Consider the following 10,623-nt stretch of genomic DNA (forward strand, 5'->3'; position numbering starts at 1 on the left):
TTGATTTTGCTGCATAAGGGAACAGACATAATCCTACGACACAAGAGGGAGAGAGTTATTTACTTTGGAGATGGCAAATAATAGAGGTAAGAAAAACCCTCAGCAGTGAATGAATTACTTTAAATATTGATGAATGCGTTGCCATGGTCGTTCAATGGTTGTTTGCATTTCATGTTGACAATATGGAAAATGTTGAATGTCGCATTGAGGATATGGAAATCTCAGTGTGTACTGACATCCGATCAACTAGGTAGATTCTTGTTAGGCAAGGGAATCAAAGGTTATCAGGGGTAGATGCCCATGTTTGACCAAATGTAATCAGACTTCATGTGGCCCGGAGTCAATGTTGAGGGCTCCCAGAGTAACTCCCTTCCGATTGTACACCCCACGGTGCCGCCACTTCTGCAGGATCTCTCCCTGCTGGTGGGGCAGGACATACCCAGGGATGGTGACGGTGGTGCCTGGGGCACTATCAGTCATGTATGATTCCCTGAGGATGACCATTTCAGGCTGTTGCTTGTCAAGTCTGTGAGACAGCTCTCCCAATTTTAGCACAAGGCCTCCAGATGTCAGTAAGAAGGATTTTGCAGCGTCGACAGGGTTGAGTTTCCTGTTGTTGTTTCCGGTGCCTTGGTTGACGCAGGGTTGCTCGTCTGGTTTCACTTCTTACATGCTTTCTAGCGGCTTGATACAACTGAGTGACTTGCTAGGCCATTACAGGGTCACCCACATTGTTTCGAGCCCGAGTGTGCAGAGAATTACTCTGGGTCCCTGAATTACTAGCCCAGTAGCAATACCGCTACACCACCTTCTCCGCTCCTTCCCCCTCACACACACCCACTCCCCACCGTCACCCCTCCCCCTCCTCCCACCTCCGCCTTCGAGAAGGGACTGAGAGCAAGCAGTCAGTGTGCAGATATAACCCAGAGAGAGGGGCTTAGGGGCACCATGCAATGTTTAGATATTTTGCTGACTCAAAGCGCAAAGGGTGATACCAGTCAGTGGACATTTATCTTCCTGTGAGAGAAAAACTTAAGCAATGTCAGTCAGCGTGCAGATACCTCCCCAGAGGAGGCAGACTCAGAAGAATAGGTTAGTGCACAGATATTTCATTGAGATGGAGGCATGGAAAGATACAAATCAGTGTGCTAATATCCTTCTGAGCTGAGGGACTGGAAGACATGAGCCAGCGTGCAGATATTTCCATGAGCGGTTGGGAGTCGGAGTCGTTAATCAGTTTTCATCTAGATAAAAGGTAAAGGCTAGGAAATCTCAGACAGCATTCAAATATCTTCCCGAGGGAAAGAGATTGAGGGTCATTGTGGTAGAGGCAGTTTGCAAATATCTCGCTCGAACAGAGAGGTGGGGAAATAACTGTCCGTGCACAGGGAGAGTCATTAGATTAACCAATCAGCGGACAGGCATTTTCTGAGGGAGAGTAAGAAACATTAGTCAGTGTCTAGATAGCTCGCTTTCCAGCATATAGGATGACATTATTTTGAGTACTTCAATAACTTTATTCCCATCTGTCAATTTACAGGATTCTGATTCCTGCATGCAGTCCCCACAGGGATCTCTCATATCAGTTGGTATCCATAGTTTTCCGAGAAGTACATTAGCCAGACTGTATTAATGAAATAGCATTGATGTTATGGAGATAAAAGTGGGAACTTAACAGCCAATAATCTGACCGCATAGTCTCAACTGCTATTGTACGATATACCTTTATTATTTTCTCCACTGCTCTCCATTTTCTACGTTACATCAAATTGATAAATTTGTGAGCTGGAACATAACAGTCCTCACACCCTGGCCTGAGATTAACCCATCCAATCAGAGTGGAAATACAAGTCTTGTGCCCTCAACTAACAGCACATTCCATGCTTTGGATTAGGTTAAAACGACCGCCTTCCTCTGCCTCTTTAGCTTATTATTTGTTTCGGGTATTAATGGGAACGCAATTGCATAGTGGCATATCATTAGATTAAAGAAACTCTCGTCAGCATCTGAATTGCTTGTGCTGGACTTAACCATCACCAACTTGTTGGTTATTGTTGCGTCCACACTTGATATTATTGCTATTACCCTAGATGATATTGCAATACAGTTATATAATAATTTTATCCTTCTCTTGTATACAGTCAACTTTTATGCCAATGCACCTTTCTTGGCCTGCATTGTTGTTGACCAATACATAGCAGTTGCATACCCCACCAGGTCTCAGGCCTGGAGAAAGCATCGACACTATGTTGTACTGTCTGTTGAAACTTGGCTGGAAGTCTTAGCTCTGAGTTTAATTATTCTTTTTAGAATGATAAGAATATTATATAATAGAGTTTCATGCAAGGAAATGTCCACGGTGTGGAGGCCACGGGGAATCTTCATGCTGATTTCTGAAATTATGTTGTTCGCCATTCCAGCCCTGATTCTGTTCATCTTCTATGTACTAACATCACAGAAACTAACAGGAGTGGGAACTGGGAAGCAACCCATGGTTTTGATGAAAAGAAAAATTTGAAGATAGATGCTGGAATGTTGGCTCTTCTCCTTTTCTGCTGTGCCCGTTATCACGTCCCTGAACTATACTATGGGGCTCAGGATCTGCTAGATCCATCATATCCAGTCACAGCATTTTACCGGTGCAAATTTCCATTTTACGTGTGGGTTGTCACTTTCTTCTCTGCCTTTCTAAATCCCATGCTGGGCATTTTCAGGTCCCAGAACTTTAACTGGAGATCGTGCTGTTGTATCGCATAATGCTTTGGAAACACACCCCCAGTGCACTCCCATATTGATCGGCTTTTGGCTTTAGTTTAAAGTCACTCTTTGTACCTTTCCACAGTAATGTTTGAACAGAATGCATGGGATACGTTGAGACCTTAAGTAACCTTAGTTAGGCCAAATGTTTTAACCAAAGAAACACCGTACAACAAAAACAGTTCCATCTTGTGTGCAGCTTATTCATCCAGAACCCATTTTGCAACCCGTATCTTCTATGTTCATGCGCGTGTTATCTTTCTATTTATCGACAGACAGGTCTATTTTTCTGCCAGCCCGAGGCAAGGGTGATAACAGCTTTTGTATATTATCAAGGACTTCAGCTGCTGGGAGAAAAGTGGCTCGGGAAAATGTATTAGGCTTTCCTTACAATTTAACACTTTGCTCTGATATTTTACATTGATAGGTCTTTATCAGGATTTTGCTAATTAGTGGTTGCGATTGTTGGGTCCAGAAATCATCCTCTGGCTGCCCGGCCATGTCTCGATTCAATCAGGATTGAACTGACAATTGCAAAGCCCCCTACTGTCTGGTAACATGTTAGCAAAGGGCACGGACATTCCAACGAATCGGTTGGGTTCTTGATGGGTTTGAAGAACTGAGTAGGAGACAGAGAGAGAGAGAGAGAGAGAGAGAACGACGAGAGAGTAAAGGTTTCAAGATTCAAGGAACTACTGTAGCTTCAAATGGACGTCCTGTCACCATATCTCAATGTAGAATTGTGTCCATGACTATGTGTCGATAAGAAAGACAACGATTAGCATTTTGCCTGAATAAAGTTCGGTTCACTACGCCAACGCAATGGCGTTTCTTTTTTAAATCAAGCGTTGCTGTTGATTAAAAAATAAGCTACAGACGTAGGTAATAAGGTGGCTTAACACATTTACATGAAAAAGGAGGTACAGTGAAGTATCCATATATAAACAAATAATGCCTGCATTTACCACCTGCCATCAGGTGTAAGGAAGGACTTACAGGGTGATAATCAACCTGTTTTGACACATCACGAATACATCTTCCGTGGCCAACATGTCCTGGAGTGGAACTCGAAGCTTATTGGACGCTACCTAATGCACCATCAAACCTCATGATCCGTACACAAATAGATAGATCAACCAGCAGATCGATAGTTACCCAGACAGATGGATAGTCCAAGGTTAAAGTGACAGATTGACGGAAGTGCAAATGAATATGAAATAAGCATAACAGGAGTAACTTTGAATAGACATCCATCTCTATTTGCAGTTCGTGTTGACAACGTGGAAACTGCTCAGTGTCACCTTTAAGTATGGAAATCTCAGTTCTGTGCTGACGGATGACCCACTGCACTCTGAATATGGGCAGCAGGTTTATGTCGGGAAGTCAGGAGGTGGTAATCAAAGTGAGTACTGCCGTCTGATCTTGTAAATTAGACCCTCTGTGGTTACATGATGTGAACTTCCCCCATCAGAAAGAAGAGAATTAGTGCTTTTTGTCTGGGGCTGGGCATGATAAACAGATCCAAATCTATTCCAAACTTATTTATACCTATATCCTGTCAGCCGACTTAATCTAATTTAGTGTTTCACCCCTTAACATCAAAGGCTTTAATAGAAATCTCTTGTGTGGTATTTCATCGGGTGTTCTTTGGAAGTCTGAGCACATACTGTCTACCACTCATTCCTTACACGGTATCTTTGGACCTGTTTCCAAAAACGTGGGGACTATATATCAATGCCTCAGACATAATCTTTCTTATAAAGCCACGCTGCTGTCCCTAATATACGAACATACAAACGAACATGCAAATTAGGAGCAGAGGTAGGCCCATCGGCCCGTCGAGCCTGCTCCATCATTTAATAAGACCATTGCTGATCTGTCTGAGTTTTGAATTCCACATTCCCATTTACCCCCGATAACCTTTGATTCCCTTGCCTAACAAGAATCTAACTACACCTGCGTAGTGAGTAACGCACCTCCTGACTCCACAAGGCCTGTCGACCATCTACAAAGCACAAGTCTGGAGTGTGACGGAATACTCCCCACTTGCCTGGATAAATGCTGCTCCAACAACACTCAAGAATTTCAACTCCACCCTTGACAAGGCAGTCTGCTTGATTGGCACCTCATCTATCACATTTTTAAAAATTCACATTCTCCACCATCAAAGCACAGTGGCAACTGTGTGTACCATCTATAAGATGAATTGCAACAGATCACAAGACTCTGGCTACAGCACCTTCCAAACCTGCCACTCAGGAGGACAATGGAAGCACGTACAAGTTTCACATCAAGCCGTACATCGTCCTGACTTGAAGGTGTATCGCCGTTCCTTCACTGTCACTGGATCAAAATCCCATTCTTAACAGCTGTATGGGAGTGTCTATATCACAGGGAGTGTAGCGGTTAAAGAAGGCAGCTCACCACAACTTTCTCAAGGGTAGTTTGGGATGGGCAATAAATGCTGGCCTAGTTAGTGGCATCCAGATCCCGTGAACATTTTTTTAAAAATGGTATGCTAATTAGAAAAGTAATCAAGGGCACTAAGTCACTTTGAGATTTTTTTACTCATGGGATGCAAGAACCACCATTTATGAGCCATCACAAATTGCCCAGAGGGCATTTAAGAGTCAACGACGTTGCCATGAATTTGAAATCATATGTAAGCTAGCCCTTGTAAGTGCAGCAGATTTTCCTGTGGAGAGGACATTAATGAACCAGGCATAGCACGTGGTCATTATCAGACTTTTCATTCTATTATCAATTGTGGTGGGATACGAACCTGAGTCCCAGCGCACCATTCTGGGTTTACTGGAATACTAGCCAAGTCATAATACAACTGTGCCACCATCTCCGCTCAATGGTCAAACAGTTCTGTTTGCAGTTCTTGTGGAGAACATACAAATGTCTGAGTGTCACCAGAAGGGTTTAGAAATCCCAGTGTGGAGTAATACCTGATATATTGAACGGTGAGACAGGACATCAGAGTCTCGAACAATGTAATAGGATTAGGTGGCCCGCCATTCTTGGGAATTCTATTGCATAATGACAGCTTATGTGCTACAGGGCCTGCAATAGAGCAAACGGCAGGAGGCAAGGTGACGGGAATCTCAGCTGACCCCAGGGCGAAGAGGGTGTAAAGTCGTTGCCTGTCTCTCTAACCAAAGCAGTCAAGCAGGAGAGAGAGGAGAACTCCATCCCCTCTGTCTACAGCCGGGTTAAAACTCTTGTCCCAGGGGTGAGTTGACAATATGGCACCAGCTCCACAATAATAGATTTACATTGAGGTGGAGATTAGCAATCCTTTCCAATTGAGAGCGGGGAGGAGCCTGATGCTCTCATGTCATAGACGAGTAGAGTGATTGCACCAACTTCAGATCAGGAGCTGTAAAAGACAGCGAATCCCAACAGCTGCTTGCACCTTTTGCAAGTTGTCTGAAGGATCACTTGAAGCCTTTCACTTCCCGCTTGCGCACAAACTGATTGGCTACACCAGTAACAGGTTAATTTGGAAGTCCACTTGGACATTCCCCGGCTCCAGCACAGTCGATGTGCAAGGGAGGAGAAAAGCATCTTTCCAACATTCAGCAATTAAGAAGAAGCAGAAGGTGAGTGCCGCTTTCAGCAGGTTAAAAGGCAGGGTCCGTGCTGGTGCGGTCAAATGTCCCTGCCAATGATAGAGAAAGGGGATGGGTGGTTCAAGAGCAGGGTGAGTGAGGGATTCCTGAGCAGAGCGGTTGTGTTGGCAAACAGAAAGCGGAGATGAATGAGCGGAAGTGGATAAGCAGAATGCAGACCTGTGAACTAAAGTGGGGATGGTTGCGAGGAATGCAGACATGGGCGAGCGGAGAGCGGACATTGATAAGCAGGGAGCATGGCTTGGCTAAAATGGCTGAGAGTCCAGAATGCGTGGAGCAGGGAACGGAAATGTGTGATTAGAGTGGATAGATTGTGGGAAAGGAAGCTGAAAGTGCACGGGATTGTTGATATTATCAGTTGTGTCTTGGTGAGTTCTGGTCTCTCGGTTAATATTTAGCAAAATTGAAGAATTTGACATCATGTCGGGCAAAATGGTTAATGGTGTAAAAGAGAAACTCCTGTTGACAGAGAAAGGTATACAGACTGAAAATGAAAATTCACCACTTGGCCGTTAATCAGAGGAAGGTGAAAAAATCACACACAGATAGTGAGCGGGAAATAAGTTCATGACAAAAAGAGTGTCTGAAAAAAGTGAACAGAGTGTAGTCAGAAAAAAACAAATATGCATATTTTTACATTATATATATATATATATATAGAGAGAGAGAGAGAGAGAGGCAGAGAGAGAGAGAGAGAGAGAGACAGAGGGAGAGAGACTGAGAGACTGTGAGAGACAGGGAGAAGGAGAGAGGGACAGAGACAGCCAGAAAGAGACAGAAAGTTAGAGAGTTGGGAGGGATAACAAGAGATAAATTAACAAACAATTTTTAGTGAGCAAAACGCAGAGAATGAAGTGCAGAGAGGGGACAAGAGAGGCACACGCAAAGCCCAAGAAATAGATGAAGTAAAAAATTGAATGAACAAGAAGATAGAATAGAATTAAGGCGAGGAGAGAAATTTTAGAGACAGGGAAGCGGAGAAAGTGAGATAGAGAGCTCAACACACGGCGAGCGAGGGAAGAAAGATAGGGAAACAAAGAGAAAGATGGAGCAAGGAAAATACATGTTATATATAGACATACACATGACAGTGACAGATTCTACACTAGATTGAGCTTTTGGATTAAATTTCTGATTTTTCCACAGCGATGCCCATCTCCATGAGCAGTTGTTAAACATTTAGATTCGCAGCTACTATGATTCTGAGGAGACAAGAAGAGTGACAGTAACGAGGTGAGTGTGAAGAAAAGAAGGAATACCAAGGGAATAAAAAGGCAGATAATTCATAGGAAATGTGTGTATATATATATATATATATATATATTTATGCAAAGGTCAGTGTTGCAGCAACGAAAGACCCGTTTCAACGCACAGATATCTCTCTGCGATGCACCTTTCACTACACAACATCTGTCTGAGGGTGTGGCCTTCGATAGTGCAGTTAATGGGAACATAGGAACATATGACTTAGGAGCAGGAGCTGGAGATTTGGCCCTTCGAGCTTGCTCCGCCAATCAATATGATCCTGGCAGATCTGGTTGTGCTGTCAGCTCCATCTTCCTGTCTGCTCCACCTTCCTGTTTTCCGCCCATAACTCTTGACTGTCTTGTGGATCAAAAATCTATCTAAATCAGCCTCGAATAAATTTAAAGACGCAGCGTCTACTACTTTCTCAAGAAGAGAATTCCACAAACTAACGAACCTCAGGGAGAAAAGTAATGTCTTCATCTCTGTCTTAAAAGGTACATCTCTTAGTTTTTTAAACCATGTCCCCTCGTTTTAGTCTCTCCCACAAGAGGAAACACCCTCCAGGCATCAACCCTGTCAAGTGCCCTTAAAATGTTATATATTTCAATGAGTTCACCACTCATTCTTCTAAACCCCAATGGATAGATAATAGGCAGATATATCCCTGAAGGAGGTTCACTGAAAGACATTGATGGATTTATCCAACGTTCTCATATTCGCAATACAGAAAAGTTCACAATTCAACAACTTTCTGCATATCTGTCCATTTTCAGGCTTCTGCATCCTTCACCATCTTTGGAATCCTGCATCCAGTTGCCACAGGAATCGCTTGGCACTATTGGTTTCCACTGTTTTCAGATGGGATCTTCACGCGAACTGAACCACTGAGAGAGGATTAATGATATTGAGATCCAGTTTATTCCTTCAAAACCCAATAAGCCGAGACTGCCATCTCAATCTTGATTGGGCAATATCTGCTGGAAGTTACTCCACGTTTTTTGATTGGCTGTTCTGCGTTTTTGTCAAAACGCCAATGGCTCTTTTTGAGATCTGGAACGTAACCGTCACCGGAACTTTGTTGGAGATCAACTCAACTATTCAGAATGGAAATACTAGCCTTGGAGCCTCGATGGGCAACGTCGAGGATTTCACTTTCATGATCCATGTGCTTGTCATTACCATTTTTCTTGGCCCATGCTTCCTATTGGGTATCACTGCGAACTCTGTTGCACTATGGCATATCAAAGGAAAGAAAATCTCATCGCCCACTGATGTCCTCCTTCTGGACTTAATCATCATGAACATTTTTATAATTCTGGCGTCTGCGATTGCCATTCTGAAAATTATGCAATCATTTATTTCAGTACAACTAGTTGATTATTTCGTCGTTAGCACGAACATATTCAGCCTTTATGGCAGCCCGGTCTTCATGACCTGCATTGCTGTTGACCAGTACATCGCTGTTGTTCACCCCATTAAGTTTCATGCCTGGAGAAAGCCGAAATATTACGTTTTTCTGTCAGTAGCAGCTTGGCTGACTATGTTAATCCTGAGCTTGGTGGTCTTTTTCCTTGCAAGAGGCCAGTTGGACAACTCAATTACATGCAGTGCTCAGGTTTCAGCCTGGGAGCAGGACCTGGTCCTTAAACTGTGCCCAGAAATGGTGGTGTTTTTCATCCCAATCCTAATCCTTTTGACCTGCTATGCCCTGAGTGCAAATAAACTGAGTGAAGTGGGAACTGGGAAGGAATCTATGGAAATGATGAAGAAGAAAGTGCGGAGAACCATTTGGGCGATATTGGCTCTTCTGCTTATCTGTGTTGCCCCATATCACGTCACTGAAATGTCTTTTATTCTGAAGAGCCTGCTGGATCCCACAAAGGAAACCGTGAGGTGGTACATTTGTAATGTTCGTCCGTATACCTGGGCCATCAGTTTTCTGAATACCGTCCTCAATCCCCTGCTCTACATTTTCAGGTCCAAAAATTTTCAATGGAAGGCGGGTTGCTGTAGAGCACGCCAGTAACACATGGTGCAGGGACTGCAGAGCCCATATTGAAATGAGCCAATATTATTGGACTACTAATCCACTCGCCATGATTAATACTCCTGGGACTTGAGTTCAAATCCGTCCACAGCGACTGGAAGCATTTAAATTCAAATAATTCTTAAAGCTGGGCTCAAAAGCAAATCTCATTAATGATGGCCATGAAACCGATCGGATTGTGGTTCAAAACAATCATCTATTTCACTGATATTCCTTAAGGAAGGGAATTTGCCGCCCTTACCTTGTCTGAGCTACATGTGATTCCAACCCCAGAACAATGTGGGTGACTTTCAGTTGCCCATGGAAATTCGTCAACAAACCACTCAGTTGTACCAAACCGCTGCAGAAAGTTCAAAAGGAATAAAGCATGATATCGACCCAGGCACCAGAAACGACAAAAGCAAACCCTGCCCATTCGACAGTGCAATGGCCTCCTCTATACCGTCTGGGGGCTCATGACAAAATTGGGACAGCTGCCCCACCGAAACGTCAAGCAACAGACTAACATAGTCATACTCATGAACCATGCTTACAGACTCCTCCATCATCATTCCTGGGCATGTTTTATCCCGCTGACAAGCTAAACTGCCCAGAGATTGCGGCACACTGATATATTGCCGGGAGGTTAAGGAGGCCTTTTATTGATGATTACGAAACATCCTTTTATCAACTGGTGAATCGATGTCCCCTTGTGTTCAACACCACTTGGAAGAAGCACCGAGGGACACAATGACATAGGAATTACTCGGGTGGTGGTCTTCAATGTCCCTGACCAAGGCTGATGGCAGCAGCGCTACTGACTGAGCTTGCCGAGTTCTGAATGACATATCTGCCAGACTGGCCCTGCAGCAACTGGCGGGAGAATCAAAAAGAGGGAAACAAATTATGAGGCTCATTTTCATTTCGGGATTGACCATTGCTGATAGGGCAGGG

At 43.8% G+C, this 10,623-nt stretch overlaps 1 protein-coding gene across 1 annotated transcript; it reads left to right on the forward strand.

The window, feature by feature from the left end:
* Positions 1-8,676: 8,676 nt before the first annotated feature.
* LOC121270131 (mu-type opioid receptor-like) lies at positions 8,677-9,669 on the forward strand. Its single transcript, XM_041175448.1, has one exon. The coding sequence runs from the start codon at positions 8,677-8,679 to the stop codon at positions 9,667-9,669; it is 993 nt and encodes a 330-aa protein (XP_041031382.1).
* Positions 9,670-10,623: the final 954 nt, after the last annotated feature.

This window comes from Carcharodon carcharias, chromosome 27 (assembly GCF_017639515.1).
Source record: "Carcharodon carcharias isolate sCarCar2 chromosome 27, sCarCar2.pri, whole genome shotgun sequence".
Classification (NCBI taxonomy): Eukaryota; Metazoa; Chordata; class Chondrichthyes; order Lamniformes; family Lamnidae; genus Carcharodon; species Carcharodon carcharias.